General features: G+C 36.7%; 2 protein-coding genes and 2 long non-coding RNA genes across 4 annotated transcripts in view; 2 read left to right on the top strand and 2 right to left on the bottom strand.

Moving 5' to 3' along the window:
• The window catches only part of LOC133531469 (synaptic vesicular amine transporter), a 63,136-nt gene that overhangs the window by 5,808 nt on the left and 36,002 nt on the right, over positions 1–21,326 (top strand). The window contains exon 2 of the mRNA XM_061869713.1: positions 13,036–13,177. Coding sequence (XP_061725697.1) covers positions 13,042–13,177 — 136 coding nt within the window. The 5' untranslated portion in view covers positions 13,036–13,041. The remainder of the gene's footprint in view (positions 1–13,035; positions 13,178–21,326) is intronic.
• Positions 1,984–3,132, top strand: LOC133531281 (uncharacterized). The gene has a single exon (XM_061869412.1). The coding sequence runs from the start codon at positions 1,984–1,986 to the stop codon at positions 3,130–3,132; it is 1,149 nt and encodes a 382-aa protein (XP_061725396.1).
• LOC133531483 (uncharacterized) lies at positions 16,106–17,467 on the bottom strand. Its single transcript, XR_009801541.1, has 2 exons — positions 17,206–17,467; positions 16,106–16,793 (listed from the first exon to the last, which is right to left on the bottom strand). It is a non-coding gene; the product is annotated as an uncharacterized LOC133531483 (long non-coding RNA).
• LOC133531484 (uncharacterized) lies at positions 17,851–19,206 on the bottom strand. Its single transcript, XR_009801542.1, has 2 exons — positions 18,753–19,206; positions 17,851–18,266 (listed from the first exon to the last, which is right to left on the bottom strand). It is a non-coding gene; the product is annotated as an uncharacterized LOC133531484 (long non-coding RNA).

The following is a 21,326-nucleotide window of genomic DNA, read 5'->3' on the forward strand; positions in this document are numbered from 1 at the left end:
ATAATTAATCATTTGTCAACCTCTTTAGGTAACTGATACATATACTTGACAATCAATATAGAAACGTCTAACTGACTTTTAATTTATTGTCACACAAATAAATAATAGTTTATTAATTTATGAAATAATACATATATTTTTGGTTTTTAACAGCGTAACATGCTTTTATTCACGTAACAAGTATTTATTATGATACCCATCAATAAGTAAGTTATCTAAATTTGTAGTAACTCCCTGTATGTTAAATTACGTCATTTTTGCGTCAACGGCATGAAAAGTACGGGCCCTGCGAATACCGTTCGGGAAATGGGGCCCTGTCAAGTCGTATGGGTTACCATGGCAACACATTAATAATATTAGACTAATACCGTTCGGGAAATGGGGCCCTGTTAAGTCGTATGGGTTACCATGGCAACACATTAATAATGTTAGACTAATACCGTTCGGGAAATGGGCCCCTGGTGATAGCCGTACTTGTATCGGTGATTGAAACTCGACTAACTTAAGTAAGAGTCAAGTGAGATATTGAAATTGGAACGTGCCACCATCTTCCGGAAGCGGGTCGTTACCGCTCCCGCTCATTTCCGCCGTTTTGGAACCATTCTCTGCTTTAATTGGACGCTCATATTTTCATAATTTCAAAAAACCAAGTTTTATTACATCTGTTAAACCTTTCAGATGCATTGGAGGTGTAAATTGTTTTTGGAAAACGTAATGCGTAGAAATGTTTCGTGACTTATACCTAAGTACTAAATTATTTTATTTTTACTGGCTTACTCTTATCTTCGGCCAAAAAGTCTTTATTCAAACTTAAATATAACAAAAAGTGTGATTCGTTCCGCGAATAGGGGTACCATCACATAATGTTTGGGACAAATACATTAAAGAAAACAGAGTTGTTTTTTTTGTGCCTGAGAGCATATAGAAATAAGTAAGCATAGAGTGCTCACTCCATACATCAGTTTTCTTACCAAAACGCTTATTATTTTCGGAGTCGACATCAGAAATCAGAAGTGTTTATTTGCTTAGATACAGTAATGGGATGTAATATAATTTTATTTATAGATGTACTGTGTGCCTTGCCTGCATGCAAGCGTGCAAATCAAATCAGACTTAAATCCAACAATAAAAATAAATAACATAACAATGAAGGTTGATATAAATTAAAAATTGAAATGTCCATCTAACGCCAAGTAGCGGATTTATCAGTAGGTTAAGCGCTGGATTTATGCTGGATTTATCAATAGTACTAAAGTAGGTACTGCTACTTGACAATAGATGTCGCGACGAACGAAAAGTCTAATGCTCAAACATTTTCAGCTAATATTATGACCGGATTAATCGAAACTCTATTTTCAACTCCTGCTTGTAATAACAAATTGTAAATTGTAGAGCAATACACTTTTGTCAGTTGCGACACCCGTGACTTCTATTGTCAAGTAGCGGTACTGATAAATCTGTTGCTTGACGCTAGATGTCGACTATGAAAATAATAAGCGTGTTGGTAAGAAAGCTGATGTATGGAGTGAACACTATGTTTACTTGTTTCTCTATGCCGAAAGTTACGGTTAGCCTAATTTCTTGTAAAGTTTGATGCCAACGATTTAGGGAAGGGAGATGGCAACACCGCGCTGTTGTCGTTAACATCGGCTTCTCGTTAATTAAATTCGTAAAATTGTACAAGTTGTTAGAATAAGTGCAATTCCTACAAAACTCACAATATTTAAACTTTATTCAACCATTGATATTAGTGTGTTACATATTCATAAATAATTTGAAGAATAATTAAGTGTAAAAGTTTGTTCGGACAAGGTTTATAATAAAGTGCAGTGTGAGGTAGATTTTATTGTGCGCCCCCGTACCACGAAAGCGCCGAGAGCAACTGTGCGTTGTAGCTCGTCGTAGTCGCTGTACTATTTCGACTGGTTATCGCTGCGCGACTGATCTCTTGGTACGGGGTGTTAAGAACAAATAACAACAATTATGTCGCATTTAATAAACAATAAAGGACTGTTATGTGCAGCAGGATGCAAAGACATTATAACGGACATGAAAGATGTGTTACAGTGTACATCCGAGACGTGCCAGAAAATATTTCACAGGCTATGTATCACTTCAAAGAATCTGTCAACAACAGAAAAAACAAGCTGGACCTGCCCTGGTTGTAAAGCGGCATCGAAGAAAGGCGGTGATAACTCCGCTACCCCAGTTCGTAACCAACTTGTTGATAACGTTACGGTGCGAAAAAAGACCATACAACAGCCTCAAAAATCCATAGAACCCCCGGGAGCACAGTCCCCTGCGACTTTGGAGACCAAAATTCAATCGTGTTCTGTGACGGGCGAAAGTGAAAGCAGTCTTGTTCGTGAATTGCAGCTGTTTCGACTAGAACTAGCGGGGATGCGCCAGGAACTTAGTTCAATGAACATTAACTTAGAAAAACTCTCAAACACAGTCAGTGGATTGGACGATCGACTAACCAGCCTCGAACAGAGGGTACAGGTATTGGAAGATCAGCCCGCGCAACCAGATGATGTGCACAACGATATCAAGGGTTTGATGGACACCGTAGACCGCCTCAAGCTAGAACTCAACGATCGGGACCAGGAGCTTCTTGCTACTGAAGTGGAGATTACGGGTATTGTGGAAACAAGTAACGAAAGTCCGGTACATCTAGCAGTTCTGGTGGCGCAGAAATTGGGTGTGGAAATGGAGTCGAAAGATGTGGTTAGTGCGGAGCGCGTGGGGATGAAACGTGGCCCGAACGACGCCGACAGCAGTGAGGGCAGCGACGGCTCAGCCGGAAGGCCGCGAGCGCTGGTGGTGCGGCTGGCGCGTCGGTTCCACCGGGACAACCTTTTGCGCGCGGCCCGCCGTGCCCGTGGCGCGGACACCTCTGGCTTCGACTTGCCCGGGCCACCCCGTAGATTCTATGTGAATGAGCGATTGACGCGCACCAACCGGCAGCTTTTCTACAAAGCGCGCCACGAGGGCTCGCGCCTTAACTGGAGATACATCTGGACGCGAGACGGTCGAATATACGCCAGGCGCCAGCCTAACACTCAATCTCACAGAGTGCGCTCGGAAGATGACCTGATAAAAATTTTTGGTGTTCAGTCTGTTTGCTTGTAACGTTTGACATTCATTGTTTAATACGTTGTATGTTAACTATCATTGCATTATTTCTCTACATAATAAGTAATTTTTGCGACATAAAATGTACTATTGCGATAACTCTGTTTACTCGTACTATCTTGCATGTAACTCACTCAAGTTTTGGAGTCAACTATTATTTTCAACTTTCTCTAAATTATTTAAGTATTATGTTTGAGCGATATTGTCAGGGTCTCGATTTAGTTATACTCAAACTACACATATTCTACTATACCACATTTGTAATGCATATAATCTTTCATAGTATATTATATGATTGTAATCATACGTTACTATATTATTTTACAGACAATATTATGACATATGTATATATATCTTGTTTTAGACAGCGAATGTATCTAAGTAACAATAAATCGGTTCCTTTGAGAGTACTTGCTATTTTCCTTTCTGCATTTTATCAATTTCATAATGATCATTTCTTAGCGTGGCAAGGGCGCAGGTAAGCGAAAAAATTTAAAATTAGGATTTCTGAATGCAGGTTCTCTCGGAACTAGTCACGATGAATTTATAATTGCTGTTGAACAACGTAACATTGACATAATAGCTATCAATGAATCCTGGCTTCATGAGGGGGAGGAGGGGAAGGCGCCGGTGGTACCTAACTATCGCCTGCGTCACATCCCACGGCCGCGGTCCGTGCGCTCGCGCGGTGGCGGCGTCGGTTTCTATGTGAGGAACGGCGTTACTGCTCGGCGTTGTCCCCACCCCCCTGACTTGGGCATAGAACAAATGTGGCTTAAGTTACCAATTAACGGTTTGATTTTGTTGATAGGCACAGCGTACCGGCCGCCTTGGTTAAGTATTGATATTTTTATAGATGCAATGACCGACACTATTTCTTCATTTTCTAATTACGATGATATTTTGTTAATGGGAGACTTTAATATAAATTTATTAAATAACGACAGGAACTCCTCCAAACTCATACAATTTTTAACCTATTTTAATTTGAAACAACATGTTGACGCGCCCACGCATTTTGCTAACAATAGTGGTACTTTAATAGACGTTATATGTAGTAACATCCCTGTTTTAAATACTGTAGTGGATTATATTCCTACCCTGAGTCATCACGCGCTCTTATCTTGCGAATTAAATGTTAAAAAAAGTAAACCTGTGCCGCAGAAGATAACTTTTAGACCAATTAAGGATATTGATCTAGTTTTATTCAATCGATCAGCCGAGACTATCAAATGGGAAAATATATCCTCCTTATTAACCATCAACGATATGGTCAATGCCTTAAATTGTATAGTTTTAAATTTATTCGACGTGTATGCGCCTCAAAAAGAGATCGTTATTAGTGAGAAAAGCTATCCATGGATAACTCATACGATTAAAGAAATGATGCGTTTACGCGACGAAGCACATAGTAAATATAAAGCTTCGGGTCTAGACGAACATAAAAAGTATTATCTTGACCTGAAGGGCTGCGTCAATAAAGCCTTATTTAATGAAACCCGGGCATATTTTAATCAAAATATTAATCGCAATGTCAGCAACTCTCGGGCTCTCTGGAACAACCTTAAACGTACTGTCAGGATAACCGATAACTCGCATAAATCAGAAATACCTGCCAATTTGTGTGATCCTGATTCAATTAATGCACATTTTCTAGAAGTTGGAGGCACCACAGTAGCATCACAAGCATATCTCGCTAAATTTGAAACTGATCGTTTCCATGCCACGTCATTTAGATTAGAGCCAGTGGGAGAAAACCTTATACTTAAAATAATAAAGTCATTAAAGTCTGCTGCTCTGGGACATGACGGTATCTCTTTGGACATGTTGCTACTTACCCTTCCCCATTCTCTAGGTGCCATAACCACCATAATAAATAAATCTATTTCATCCTCGGTTTTCCCTGATGCTTGGAAGATGGCATTGGTCACGCCACTTCCTAAAAAAAGTAATGTTACTAACCTTAAAGATTTGAGGCCTATAAGTATTCTTCCGTGTTTATCCAAAATACTAGAACGGGTGGTATATATGCAACTGTCAGCTTTTCTTGAAAAGAGCAAAATACTTCCTGTCCAGCAATCAGGTTTCCGTAAGTCCCGCAGCACCACAACAGCACTTTTGGATGTGATTGACAACATCTTATCTGCACAAAATATGGGTCAAGGCACGATAATGACTCTCCTTGACTTTTCTCGTGCTTTTGATGCTATTAACACTCAATTGTTATTGTCCAAAATGAAATACTACGGTTTCGAGTCACAGACACTTGCATGGTTTGCCAGTTATCTTAGTGGTCGGTCTCAGATCGTTAAACTTCAAAATGATACAGGGTCATGTGTAAAGTCAAAGCCATCTACTGTCTCCAGAGGAGTACCACAGGGCTCCATCTTGGGTCCACTGCTTTTTATTCTCTACACCGCAGATGTCCGTAACTCCATTAAGCATTGTAATATCCACCTTTACGCTGATGACATTCAAATCTACATCTCATTTAATCCAAATAATACAGGACACGCTGTTGCCAAACTAAATGAAGATCTAGAAACTATTACAGCCTGGTCAGAGTCCAACTGCTTGGTGTTAAATCCAAGTAAATCTAAAGTTATGGTATTTGGCTCTAAACATCAAATTAAGAGGATCGAACGCCATAAACCAGCAGTTATTATCGCGGGAAATGAAGTCGAACGTGTATCGGAGGCACGCAATCTGGGATTACTAATGGATCAGTCATTGCGTTTCGAGGGGTATATTGCGGAAATTACAAGAAATGCATTTTATAGACTCAAAATACTTTATCGAATCCGGAATTTTCTCAGCGTCGATCTGCGAATCAAACTTTGTAATTCTTTGGTACTTTCTAAATTCGATTATGCAGACATAGTCTATGGTCCACGTCTACTAGCCCGCACTGACCGTGTAGTACAGAGAGTGCAGAATGCATGTGCTCGTTATTGTTTCGGAATTCCACCGCGAGAGCATGTGACACCTTATTTAAACTCAGCGGGTATTCTCAAAATGGCACTTCGTAGAGAACTACACCTGTCATCTTTATTGTTTGGAGTTTTTAAAACCTCCGAGCCAGAGTATCTGTATGATAAGTTCACATGGCGCGCTAGCAGGTCGAGCTTGTATGGCATCAGATCTGTTTGTAGCGAATTGGTATTACCACGTCAACATACTGCTGCATTTCGAGGTAGCTTCAAATATACAGCAACGAAATGCTGGAATAATATACCTCCACCCCTCAAAAACTTAAATACTGTAAGTAGTTTTAAATTGCGAATTAAGCAACATCTTATAGCAATACAAATCACGCTACCTCCTGGTACTAGAGCCACGCCGTCATATTTATAATGATAATATTTATGCACCTTATGTCTTTATTTATTTATTTATTTTTACCTTTTTAAGTATATTTGCACGCATGTATATCTTACATTATGTTATCTTTCTCGTATCAATCTTATAAGTTAATATACTTTACTTTTCATTTTAGCTCACACCACATTAGCACTTGTTTTGTCCAAATTATAATACATATAGTGTACACTCAAACATAATAACATAACTCTAAGCCATTTAGTTTCCGACTAACAGCGAGTAAGGGATAATATATCAAGGGTCTGCCTGAAAACCAGCGTTGTAGTAAATACACTGCAACACTATGCTGAGGCAAGCTCCTTTTTAACACTCATGAATATTTCTCCCTCATATATACAACTCAATTTCTTAGTTTTTAAGTCTGAATTTAAGGCTTATTTGTATTAAATGTCACTGTCTGTTAACTCTGCCATTTCATGTGATGTTGAATAAAAATTTTCTATGTCTATGTTCTATGTCTATGGAAGAGAAAATACAAATTACAGCTTAAACTTGTATTTCTTTTATGTTGTTTCTAATCTATTTAAAATTCCTATCTTCTATAACAAAAGGAATTAAAAAAAGATCAATTTAAAAGAAAAAATATCTGGGAGACCGAGCAAACATATAAAAACTCAAAAATACGCTAGATCGATTGTTCGCCCCCGAAAAACCCCATATAGCAAAATATACCAAATTTCATCGAAATCGTTAGAGCCGTTTCCGAGATCTCCGAAATATATATAAATATACAAGAATTGCTTATTTAAAGGTCTACTGTTGTAAAAGAATATAATCTGGCTCAGTACTTAGTTGGGTCATAAGTTCTGTCAAAAAGGTTTTGACTGATAAAAGAGCTAAAGGATAAGATGCCTTATTATTCATATATATGGGGGAAAGCTTATTTAATGCTGAATTACTTACATTATAATTAAACTTAATTTGTTGTCTCACTTGTGCACAATTCTATGTAATATTCAGAAAAATGTTATAAAAAACATGCGAAAATACGCGACCTGTTCGAGGTGATTTTGATCCCTTGTTATTTATTTTTCTTTTTTTTTACATATAGTTAAAGCTGGATCTTTTATTTTTCTTAAAATGTATAATTCATGTGTATTGGTATTGCCAACCTGCAACTGTACCCCTAGTGTAAATATTTTCGACAGCGAAACGTGACGTACGCGTTTGCGTTAAGTGTCATTTTGTATGAGATTTTTGACTTTCCAAAACGTCCCGCTTGGCGCGCTGTTCAAAAACCCATACAAAATGAGACTTAACGCAAACGCGTACGTCACGTTTCGCTATCGACTAAATTTACACTAGGGGTACTGTACGTGTTTTACTAAATGTACTTGTAGGATGACAGTCAAAAGTTTGTGCAATAAAGTAAATGAATAAATAAATCATGTCGGTATGTAATGTAGCCATATTTCCTGAACCATTTTATCTTCATTGCTTCCTTTGAATAGTTTAAATGATCATAAATGTACTTCAATGTAGTGTAACACGATATGGAATCTCCGGATAATAATGAAGAGTCGAGAATATACGGCAAAGTATATACAATATGTTTATTAACTAAAACCATTTACACAAACCCGTAAATAAGACATATTTTGATTATTTACTATTTATCTAATAAAAAAAAACAAACTATATAATATGTAACGTATAAGTTTCATATGGGCCGATGTGTTTTGTGGTCGATTTTTTTAGGTTACATTTTGATAAAGTTTGGTTGGTTTGAAGCTCCTCTTTCTGAGCGGAAAAATACGATACAATAACATCCCAAAACAAAATACGAGTACTGTGTCTTTAGCCATTGGATAAAGCCTGAAATCCCACGTAGGGTTACTTCTCAGGAATGCTCTAAGGTTCATATTTTTAAATTAGAAGAAAAGATAAAAAAAAAACAAATAAAAGTTATGTCCAATAATCGCAAAAAATAAGAAATATCAAAGAGGCATTTACTGGAGTTTTTGTTTGCCGCGACATCTATTGTCGAGTTAGCAGTACTGAGAGTTCCGCTACTTGACGCTAGATGTTAACTACGAAAATAATAGTATTATTTTTGATAACAAAACCGTTGTATGGAGTGAACACTTTTAGTCTTCTTAATTCTCTTTGGAAATATACAGTTTTAATAATTGGCAGTGTTTTTGGCAATTTGTTCTAAAATCTAAAATGTTCGGCAATGATGACATTTGTCAAAAGTCAGAATCTTCTTAGTGTCATAAGTAAAAGGTCAAGGTGAGAAGGTGTCATACTATTCTTATGAGTATTATTTCTAGCTGAGGAGCTGGGTTTAAATATATTCGTTGTCTTGTTTTGTACCGCTCTGTCACGCTTGTATTTCTGTATTTTATCAAATAAATAAAAAAGACAAGTGTTGTTATATGTGTGTTGGTGCTGTAGCTATCATTTGTCATGAGATAAATTACAAACTATATTTCATCTTATACAAAATGCTACACTCCGTCACATTTTTTGGGAACAAAAAAACAAGACAATGAAAGGAATTTTGACCCAGCTACTAACATATGTATACAAAGTATAATTTGTTAATTTCTTCGTAACTGCTACTGTCACACCAGTTGTTATGATACTTTGTATACCGGTTCTATATACCCTAATGCATATGTAACGTTTTGGCTTTGTCGAATGGCTAGGGACACATTGTATGTATATGTATGTATGTCACTTTATTGCACAAACAGGTTAAAGGTTAGGGCAGCATGTACTATTCGTCAGGTGAACAAGTCTGCTGTGGCTGAGCATTTACTGGAGTCAGGATCAAACCACTGGATCGAGCTGCATAACCCTAAAATCCTTTCCACGGATCGCCATTTCTACAGTAGAAAAGTGCGGGAAGCCATTGAAATAAAAAAACATTGCAATTTCAATCGGGACGAGGTTTTGGGGATCTCATCCACATGGAATCCAGTCATTAGTACATGTAAGCGGAATATCGACAGTCGAAAAATCGAATATCGTTAGAGTTGTGTGTCGACAGAGTAAAATCCCTAGTGCGCAGAATGTTCAAGTCAATAAACAAGATCAAGTGCGGGTAGTTCGAAAAACTCGCGCGGCTAGAAGATGTTGATGTCAACTTTAGCTAGTCTTCTCCGAGACCGCGGGGACAACGCCGTCCTCGAAACGTCGGAGGTAAATTTAAAACTTAATACGCGATTAAGTCCCGTTTGTGTAAGTGAATAATGTAATGTGTAAAAATTGTGAAAGTTTAAATCAGTGTATTTGTAAGAAATTATATTTAACACCATGTATCTTGATGCATCACTGTACTGTATATGTAGGTATACAATAAACAATAAAAAAGCGGCCAAGTGCGAGTCGGACTCGCCCATGAAGGGTTCCGTACCATTTATGACGTATTAAAAAAACTACTTACTAGATCTGGTTCAAACCAATTTTCGTTGGAAGTTTGCATGGTAATGTATATTATATTTCTTTTTTAGATTTTTCATTCCGTTATTTTAGAAGTTACAGGGGGGGACACATTTTTTTTCACTTTGGAAGTGTCTCTCGCGCAAACTATTCAGTTTATAAAAAAATGATATTAGAAACCTCAATATCATTTTTGAAGACCTATCCATAGATACCCCACACGTATGGGTCTGATGAAAAAAAATTTTTTTTTTTAATTTTATGACGTATTAAAAAAAAACTACTTACTAGATCTCGCTCAAACCAATTTTCGGTGGAAGTTTGTATGGCAATGTATATCATATATTTTTTTTTGATTTGTCATTTTGTTATTTTAGAAGTTACGGGGGGGGGGACACACATTTTTCCACTTTGGAAGTGTCTCTCGCGCAAACTATTCTGCTTAGAAAAAAAATGATATTAGAAACCTCAATATCATTTTTAAAGACCTATCCATAGATACCCCACACGTATGGGTTTGATGCAAAAAGATTTTTTGAGTTTCAGTTCTAAGTATGGGGAACCCCCAAAATTTATTGTTTTTTTTCTATTTTTGTGTAAACATCTTAATGCGGTTCATAGAATACATCTACTTACCAAGTTTGAACAGTATAGCTCTTATAGTTTCGGAAAAAAGTGGCGGTGACATAATCGGACAGACAGACGGACATGACGAATCTATAAGGGTTCCGTTTTTTGCCATTTGGCTACGGAACCCTAAAAACCAGACAAAACCAAACAAAAAAATGTTATGTACAAAGGCGAACTTATCCCTAAAAGATACATAATCGCAACTCGATGGAAGAATTTTTAGGAAATATACGACGAGATTACACTTATATATTACACATAATATCTTATACCTTTAAATGAGCAATTCTTATATATACATATATCGGGGACCTCGGAAACGCATTTAATGATTTCGATGAAATTTTCTATATAGGGGTCTTATCTATGGGCAAACGTGCATTTTCGGAGTTTTTATATGTTTTCCGAACAAAGCTATAAATATAGGGAACTCTATCTACATATTCACAAAATTGGATTGAATTCTGACGAAAATAAAATCGACAACAAATTAAACGTCAGCCCAATTATATTATTTATTTTTATTTATTTATAGTTTAAGAAACAATATTATTGCAACAAGGAGAGAAACCATGACATTGCAGCTCTAAGGGCGCGGATGTACCCAAAGTGATGCGATCACCGCTCCGACAGTGAATTTGCCAGATTAGGTAATTGTGCGCCACATCATGACATAATCTATCCAAAGAACGTTTAATTTAAGACCAGTGGGCCTAGCCAAGATGACAATTGTTTACGAAACGCTATTTTTTATTTATTTTACACATAGGTTGTCTTTCTATCACTTTTCCATATTAGTATAGAGAAATATCAGTCATCATTTCTTACCCAAGGGCGGGTTATTTTCGTAGTTGACATCTAGCGTAAAGTAGCGAATTTATCAGTACTGCTACTTGACAATAGATGTCGCGACGAACGAAAAGTCTAATGCTCAACAATTTTCAGCTAATATTATAACCGGAACTCTATTTTCAACTCCTTTTGCTTATAATATTGGTTGTAAATTGTTTTGGCAATTTTTTCGACAGTCGCGACACTTGTGACATCTGCTGTCAAGTAGCGCTACTTATAAATCCATTACTTGACGCTAGATGTCGACTTATTATGTAGTTAGCACTCTATCCTCACTTGACTTAACTCGACCGGGATATATCATCATAATTTATTCAATAATAATATTACATTGTGTTTGAAAAATCATAAATCTTGGCATATGCATACAAAAAAAAAAAAATATAAACATCATAACATAAAAATAAATATTAAAACTAATTCAAATAAATCGCACCGTCGCAAATATAGCCCACAATGAAAAAACATGAATAGTAATAAAAAAATTGTCAATCATAATTAAAAAATACGAGAAAAAAATCTAAAAATGTCAACAAGTAAAAAGAAATATTAATAAAAATTTCCAAAAAGACGAAAAAATACAAACAAACAGTAATCAACTAATTGAAACCGAAATCTCAGCATTAAACGATAAATTATTTATTCCCTATGTCACGATAAATATTCTGTGTTCAATTGCGATGTGAGCTATAAATAAGTATCGTTCGCTCAATCCAGGCATATTTTGATTATCTGCTCCATTTCTGGATTCAAGTGCGCCATAGGTTGATCGTGGGTGATGCTATATGCTATTTAATACCTATGTTTATGTCACGTGAGTGAGTAGCACTCATAACATAAAGAATTTAAATATATAAATTATTATAAATATTTTAATAAACGGAGCATTGTTCTAACCGAGTGATAACCCTACGTGTAGTGTGCAATACATTCAAGATGACAAAAAAGTTTAAATGCAGGTATTTAGAAAAACGTGATATATTACTTAGTAATTATCGAACAAACGAGCGAAGCGAAGTGAAGTTCTTACATTCGTCTTGGAACACAAGGCTGGCTAAGGGCACGTCTCGGCATTTCGATGTTTTTAAGATAACCTATCAGAGGATAGTTTGATGGACAATAACTTAGGTAAATTTGTTCTAATTTAAATGAAATTGGGTAAACGCGTAGTTGAGGGCATTATATTTTAGTCATTAAATAATGAGCAAGCTGGATAAAGGGGTTATGGAACTAGAAGAGCCTAGAAGGCCAAAAAGCTATTTGTAAGGGGTCTTGCTTTTCTGGTCATCTTATTTGCAAGAAAGTATGGTCGAGTTTGATATCAAATGAAAGTGCTCGGTTTACACATTTGTTTTTTAATATACTATTTTAAAATAATAAGCAAGATAAAAACGAAATAAAATAAACATAATGTAGGTATTTGACATTTGACAAGAAAGATTATGGCCTACCATAGATACAGTTTATTTTAATCTCTATGGTAATAACTCTATCAGTTAAGGGCTCCACATACCTTGCAATAAATCGCATGCTGGTTTCGATCTTTTGCCGACTACGTAGATGCATTCATTTGATCTATCTTTTTGGCTTCTAGTTCTCAGTTCGGGGCGAACTACCAGTTATGTACAAATTTGTTTCCGTTGTCCACAGACAAGCATGGGCGCGGCATCAGACGGCTTCAGCGCCGACTGGCTGCGCGCGCAGGTGGCCGCGTGCCGCGAGTCGCGCAAGCTCGTGCTCGTCATCGTGGCCATAGCCTTACTGCTGGACAACATGCTTCTTACAACAGTTGGTAAGTTCTGTTGAACATACGTGTGGTGGCGCCACTATCCATAATCACAGTGGCTTCAGCGCCGACTGGCTGGCGTTTTGGAACACATTTTAAAACATACTTAAAACTGGGTCTATCGCGAATTTATTTGTTATATTTATTTGGCCAGTGAAACCTGCGTCGAAACCAAAGAGCATATAATCACTACGTATTAGTCGAAACGTCGGAAATAAAGCATGTGCCAGACGGCAGACAACCACAGTTTCTGCAAGATGACCTTGGTAGAAGCGCGGCTGCCTATGTAAATAAATAATAATAAATAAACAACAGGTTTACAATAAGACCAAAACCAGTGGTTGGTAGAGCACGCCTGTCTACCAAGGGCGTTTAAAGGTCATGCAAAATTTGGTTTCAACCACTTGCTACATGGCTTAAGAGTCCATCAACGTGCTCACTAGCGCCACTGGAAATTACTACTACATTTAATTTGATTAGCATAGTTTGAAGGCCATTTAGATTCCTTCTGGCTGGAACAGTATCATCGGCAAAGCTCATCATTAGTACATTACATTAACACGAATGCCCAAGATAAGACGAAGAAGATAAGGATGAGTGTAAAAAGCCCTTTACTAAAGGAAGTAAAAATTCTGGAGGTTGTTGCGAAGAAATCCACAATCCGATAAAAACACACATTACCTTACTGACCGTATTTCCATGTATCTACATAAGATAAATGGGTTGTGGGGCATACGGGCAGATTGATACACACAGATATACACACATTCAGATAGATTCTAGCTTTATCATAAACCATGCAACAAATCACGTTTTCGATATACAGCGTATCTTTCATTATGGGACTTTAAATGCAGGGTGCGATTTTACTCGTAATAAGTTTTAGACAACAATTTCATTTTTGGTACAAGCTTTTATAGCTGACTGTACTTTTCTTTCCACAGGCAACTAATACTCATCGAGACACTTCTAAAAACCCCAAATACAATTAGGTTGCGTTGTTTTATCACGGAGTTCATATGGTCACCTCCTGTCTCCATCATCAGATCAGCTCGATGGTACCATAATATTGCATTGTCACCCGACTTACATATGCAAATTTTCATCTTCATCGGAAACCGGGAAGTGGGTCAAATTTAACTTGCCTAGATTTGATTACAGACCGACAGACAGACAACGGGACAGGTGAAACTAAATAAAAGCTTGTAAAATTGAGCTGCTTTTATTATGGGCTACCCACCCTGAAATTGTGGAAAAATATTGACTGTTTCATCAATTTTAATTGATCAGTACCCCTAGTGTAAGTAAATTCGATTTCGAAACGTGACGTACGCGTTTGCGTTTAGTCTCATTTTGTATTGGATTTAGAAAGAGCGCGCCAAGCGGGACGTTTTGGAAACTCAAAATCCTATACAAAATGAGACTTAACGCAAACGCGTTCGTCACGTTATGATGTCGATCAAATTTACACTAGGGGTACAGATATAGATAGGTTGATGTTTTCTACATATAGGAGCGGCCTTAGTGCATGCTGCTCAAATCCCTCGTGAGCCCGACGCCACGCTGCACGCTCCGCCGAACGCTCCGCTTTGATCGCCTTCTCAGGCCTTACACTTAGACTATGACCACACTAACTTTAAATTAAACAAAAGTAACTACCGAACAACCATTTGATGACATTGGCAAAACATCATAGATTTGATGGAGGCCATATTTTAGAAGAAGTAGAAATTGGTATGGAAGATAAATCCTTCGCGTGTACAATTTTTAAATTTGCCGCCCTTTTCATGCGATTTTTTTAGTTACAATAACAATATACGTAACGGATATATACAGATGATTACTATAACGCATTCACTGTCAACGTTTTCGTAGCGCTTCACGCGTAGCCGATTCTAGCGTTTTCCCGCTATGTAGAGGAAAGCGACTACGAGCAGAGCGCCCGCCAAGCGGGTTAGCTTATATCTAAAATAGGCCCCTGAGGCATTGTACCAAGGATGCTGGCGGAATTTCCTCGTTGTATCGCAATACTGATACGTTCTGCGAGGAAGCCGCCAGCTCTTCGGTCACCAGTTACGTCAACCAGATGTTTCGCGATTTCTCCAAAAACTTGTGCGCGCTGGGACCCCATGGACCTGGGGCCTTATTCGACATGCACAACTGTCAAATTTCGCGTCCACATCAAATCAACACTTGATTCTATCGCATGTTGATTGTATCAAGTGTTGATTCTATCAACTGTGGATATTATCATTTGAAACAATCAAAACTCATTCATAGAAAAAATAATCAAACTAAAATCAACTTTGTTTATTACTACTATACAGTTTGTAATGGCTCTGAACTCGAAGTGGATCGGTTTGATTTGATTGTCACCTGACTGTGGATTGCTAATGTCAAATTTTGACACATGTTGATTTTATTGCTAAACTTTTTTGTCCATGGGCTTGGGCACCATCTTGGATTTTTTGACGTACGACAGGGAATACCCTTCCTTTCATACAATATATGGCATAGAGTAAGGCATCTTTTTTTTTAAAACATAACTTTACAAGAATCAGCGACATCTTGTATCCGATAGGATAAGTAATGCGCTATGAATAATGCGGCGGCGAGTAGTGAAACTATACCTGACAATGTCAATCAATTAAAAAGTGACCACACAGTTGATGGTCGATAAAGGCGATTATTAATTGAATTTTAACGACAATAAAGCACTATTGACATGCGATCTTTTTGTTGAACCCACACCTACACGTCGAATAATGCTCGCTCCACATATTCTCCTAGAAACGCTCAAAATTCTAAAAAAATTCAAGCAATTTACTCCGCACCCAGTTGCTTCTAAACCACGTTCACGATCCAAGTTGTAAGTATACCTTAACACATCTTTCAGGCATATGATTTAAAGTCCGTTTTTTTAAAATTACGAGATGGTTCATGAATCCTTTATTATTTTTCCAAAAATTACGCTATTACATTATTTATAAAAAAGATATAATATAACTGTTAGTAACTCGGTCACTTGGTCTATCACCAACTATTTGAATGCTCTTTGTATGTATACGCAACCCCATTGTACAGTCGCCATCACCATTAAGACCTACTGTATGGTCTATATTACACGTTTCGCGGGTAGTGAAATTTGTTTAGGTATCCTCCTTGTCACTAGTTAGAACAGTTTGACGGGATGACGAATAGGAACAGATTTGCAGTTTGACCAATAGCTACAAAATTACGATGTGTCCTAATAGAACTAAATCTACTTGTGACGGGTTGAAACAAATAATACTGCTTTTGGCGGTGTGACCGGTTAGAACAAAATTTTGGTGTGATGAGTTGATGCCTAAATCGACCTAAGTACTTATTGTTTATATAAACCTACAAAAAGACGATTCCTATGTACAAGAGATTAAATACATATTATGTTATTGTTATTCAACTACGAATTAAAAAATATACATTTCTGTTTACACATTTTTTTAACGTTTTTCTTTAATAAAATAAAACATTAAAGTTTTCTGTGACTATATTTCATTTTCTTGAGTGTAGATATTAGTTTCAGTTTCCAGTTGGTACCAGGAACTACACCTCTTCAAAAACTTTGCTGGTGGTTCGACATCTGTAAGTTTATATATAAAATATCATAAAAACACTTAAGATAAAAACTTATAAATAAATTCTGGTCGGTCTGTGGTGTGTCCAGAAGGCTGCTGCCCCTCTGGATAACAATGCTGATCCGCCGATTGAAATATAGGCCAGGCCTCTGGTCACCAGAAACCTTTAAAAGGCGTTTTGACATTTCCTCATAGACCCACGCTAGGACCCCAGGGTTTCAACTTCAACCCCAAGCGCCACAAATATGTAGCTAAGGTTTTAAATTCTAGACTATGAACATGAAATATTGTTCGCTAGTTAGGGAATTAGAAAAAAATAGTAATAGGAGACGGCCGTGGTCGTGGTAGGTAGGTACATCATGCGTGGGCCAGGCAAGCCCTGAAATTATGCACCAATTTTACTATAACTTTGTTCACCTATTGACTGTTTCCAAGATAATCGTTTTTAATATGTAGTCCATATAATCGGGCAGTATAATTTGCCTCATATTTTTAACACAAAATAATTATCGGTACATATATATGTACCTATTTTGCAATATTTTCTTGTTTGCATCATTTAGTTACTTGTTTACTCCGATTGACGTGTTTATCATTTTCGTTACTATGACAGCGCAATACTTTAAATATTGTAACGTGAAGGTTGAGTCCGGTGCCAAAATAACTCACACTAATTTAAGACCCACCATACAGTTTACATAGCGGCATTGTCCTACGATGCTTTAAATGAATACGGTAAACATTTAAATACTACTACTAGGCGTTTATTGCGCGTACTCAGTCGAAAAAGTTTGAAACCGATTTTGACGAAGAGTGCATGCGTATTGCATATTCGAGCGATAGAGAGGCAAATAAAGACAGGATATAGTTGCCTTTTCTCAATACAAATTTGAATACTCAAGCCGTAGCCATTTTGGTGGTTATACTGCTTTGTATATGTGCGTAAAAATGTGTATGTGTGGATTTTTAGGGATGTGGACGGGTCGATTTTGATCATATTATATATCAATAAGTGCTACACAGCGAAACTTCGATATCTTCACAAGAAATAAACATCACAGATGGATAATAAATATTTTATAATATAATAAGATAACTAATTTCTTGCAGAAAACATGTTTTAGTAGTTATTTATGTATCGTAATTAAAATATCCTGGTCCTTATTTTACTTTTTAGCTTCTCTATGTGCAATCGGTATGTCAGGCTTCTGTCCAGTGTAACACCGAGATACTTTGGGGACTAGTTATGTTGTAAGGCTGTCTTATGTGCCAGCTTATTGGACAGGTGGAAACAGCAAACTTCGGTCTTAGAAGGATTTGGGCACAGGCGCCAACGGGTGAAAAAGTCGGCGGCAGAGGTCATATAGATATAGCTACATGATAAAAGAAATAGAATCCTCCATTATGCGTGGTCGGACGCCTGTTTTTCTGCCAATGCCTATTCATAAATCTGTTAAGACCTTTTTTCTTGATAACACCTAAAATAATAAGTTTATAATTAATCTCAATGTCTCCAGTTTGCTGTTTATTCAAACAGAAAAATCCAAATTTCTCAGTCATTATACGACCGCTGTCTTATATTATACGCCATTAAAAATTCAACATTAATAACAATTAATTAGGCATATCGTCCAATTTATAGTATGGCACAGGTATTAGTTCTTACAAAGTTGACCTTAATTTACAAATTTATAAGGAGTTGATGTAAAAGTGAATTGGAAGAAGTTGATAAGCAGACGCAACCAGCTAGTCGCCGAAGCTCCGCTTCCCTCGGATGAGCCAATTAAGCCTGCACCTAACAGGCTCTGGCTCATAGGGGGCTTTGAGCTTGCTGTTGCGTCAATTTTCATATTAACAAAAAAAGCTAGTCTAACAACACAATTAATGATTATTTTGCCGCATTCTTCACTATCTCTCCCTGTCTCACTGCCATCTGACCTTCTAACCCAGAGGGGAAAATATACCTTATTGGGGCTACTTCTTCCTCGTGATATTTTATTTAACCGAAAAGTAATTGGTAAAAGTTAAATGATATTTTGCACACAAGTTACAAGATGTTCATTGTTAAGAGCCGGGGTTAGGACCCACGATCATTGGTTTTAAAATCAAACTTTATATATAATTTGTATTTTTATAATAAATCAGTTTTCTTTTTGACATTTATTAATTGTCAAGATTTTTTTAAATCCTGGACAATTGTCACATGTACGTTTTTATGATAGATCTACATCGACGCAACTGCATGTCATTGTCATGGTTCTTGCGGTTTATTTTTATAACGCCAAGATCGGAATTTGGCAGCTAACTCCATCTTGCGTCGAGTAGAAGAATCAAAATCGTACAGAAAAAACTACTCTCTGCCTTAGGATCCCCTTTCAAATGTCATAAATCCAAACATGGCAGCCATACCCATCGACAAAAAAGTCTACCGTTGATCTAATTTCATTTGACAGTTAACTAATACGTATTCGACACGCTTATATTTGACAACTAGAATCCTGACTAGAGCTGGGACTGCGTACCAAAAGTACGTCTCTGTTACTCGTACCAAAAGTACGTCTAAAATACCACTTTTACGAGTATGACCCCCAATAGGCAGTTTACGTATTTGCCTGTCTTAGGCGTCTTACAAATAAGGATTATTTATGCAAATATCGACTTATTATTTCGGTAGGGGTCGGAAATATTATGACGTTTTGAGTGAAGGCTATGAATCCATTGACATATTTTTATTATATATTATTACACTATTTTTAGATACAACAGACGCCCAGACGACCGTCTGTTAACAAAATTTTGTTTTGCTTAAAGTAACGGTAAGAATGGAGGTACGAGGTGATGAAAGTTTCATATTTGTTTTATTTCAGAAATCAAAGTTCGTACTTTTAAATACTCGACAAGCTAAAAGTAGTCTATTACAAAAAACCTGTTCCAAAAACTATTCCGGTACAACGCCCCGCCTCTAGTGTGGATATTGTTCACTGACAGGTGTTGATGATAGCAATTCGACAAGTCACAATATTTCCCACATCAAATGGAAATCAACACGAAACGTCACTTTTAGCATGTCGAATAAGGGCCCTAGAGTTTCAACGCCAAATGGTACAAAATGGTACTCTCTACCGAGGTTCTTATATTTATTACGCCGCCCTTTTAAATAAATAAATATTATAGGACATTATTACACAAATTGACTAAGTCCCACAGTAAGCTCAATTAGGCTTGTGTTGAGGGTACTTAGACAACGATATATATATATATATATATATATATATATATAATATAAATATTTATAAATACTTAAATAAATAGAAAACAACCATGACTCAGGAACAAATATCTATTCTCATCGCTCGAATAAATGCCCTTACCAGGATTTGAACCCTGGACCATCAGCTTCGTAGGCAGAGTCACTACCCACTAGGCCAAGCCGGTCGTCAAATCGAAACCGGCCTTTTTAGATTTACTACTTGAATATTCATGTCAAATGTCATAGTATTAAAGAATATCTTCTAAAATTGAGAGCGTAACTTCAACTGAATGGTGGCGTCTGCTTTAGTGTGACTCTTAAATTAGTTACACGCCATATCCTTTGATATTAAACGAGATTGCTGATCGCGGCGTGTTGTTTGAACTTTGGACACGGAGATTTAACTACATTTGCAGCAAATTTGAAACTAAACTGAGCACTAATCTAGTTGGCGTGAGTAATAGAGCTGCGACTAATAGTGATGTAGTGACTCCCTTGAAATTTTAACCGATTTTTTTGTTTTTGTCTGTTAAGGAAAACTATCCACTAATATATTTTTTTGATAAATTATTTTCCACCTTGTTTATATGTTTGAATATTAAGGTGTATTCAGGTAATTCCGAGAATAAATAAATAAATATTATAGGACATTATTACACAAATTGACTAAGTCCCACAGTAAGCTCAATAAGGCTTGTGTTGAGGGTACTTAGACAACGATATATATAATATATAAATATTTATAAATACATAGAAAACACCCATGACTCAGGAACAAATATCCATGCTCATCACACAAATAAATGCCCTTACCAGGATTTGAACCCGGGACCATCGGCTTCATTGGCAGGGTCACTACCCACTAGGCCAGACAGGTCATCAATAGAAGCTCTGAATGTTTGGTAATTTCTAAAATGGACTCTAATATGATGGAATTATGAGTGATATACGGAATTTACCAATATTTTGAATTATTCTGAATTAGCAATATATATTGATTATTACTAGGTACGTTTGAACAGAGACTCTAGTAAAGTATGACTTGTTAAGTAACTTGTATTGTTGTTAAGTAAATTTACCTTCAATCTTTGCAATCGATTTTTTGATATGTTTTTATTGAGTTCAAAATTTAAGTCTGACTTGCCCGAATGTAAAACCCTAAAACACATTAGTGATTTTTTTTTCTTACAACTTGCTTGTAAGTATGGAAACTGATTATTTTTTGAGTTAATGTACAATTCGTAACAATAATGTAAAAAAAAAACATACAAAAAGCTCCACTTAAATC

Source organism: Cydia pomonella, chromosome 25, assembly GCF_033807575.1.
Source record: "Cydia pomonella isolate Wapato2018A chromosome 25, ilCydPomo1, whole genome shotgun sequence".
Lineage (NCBI taxonomy): Eukaryota > Metazoa > Arthropoda > Insecta > Lepidoptera > Tortricidae > Cydia > Cydia pomonella.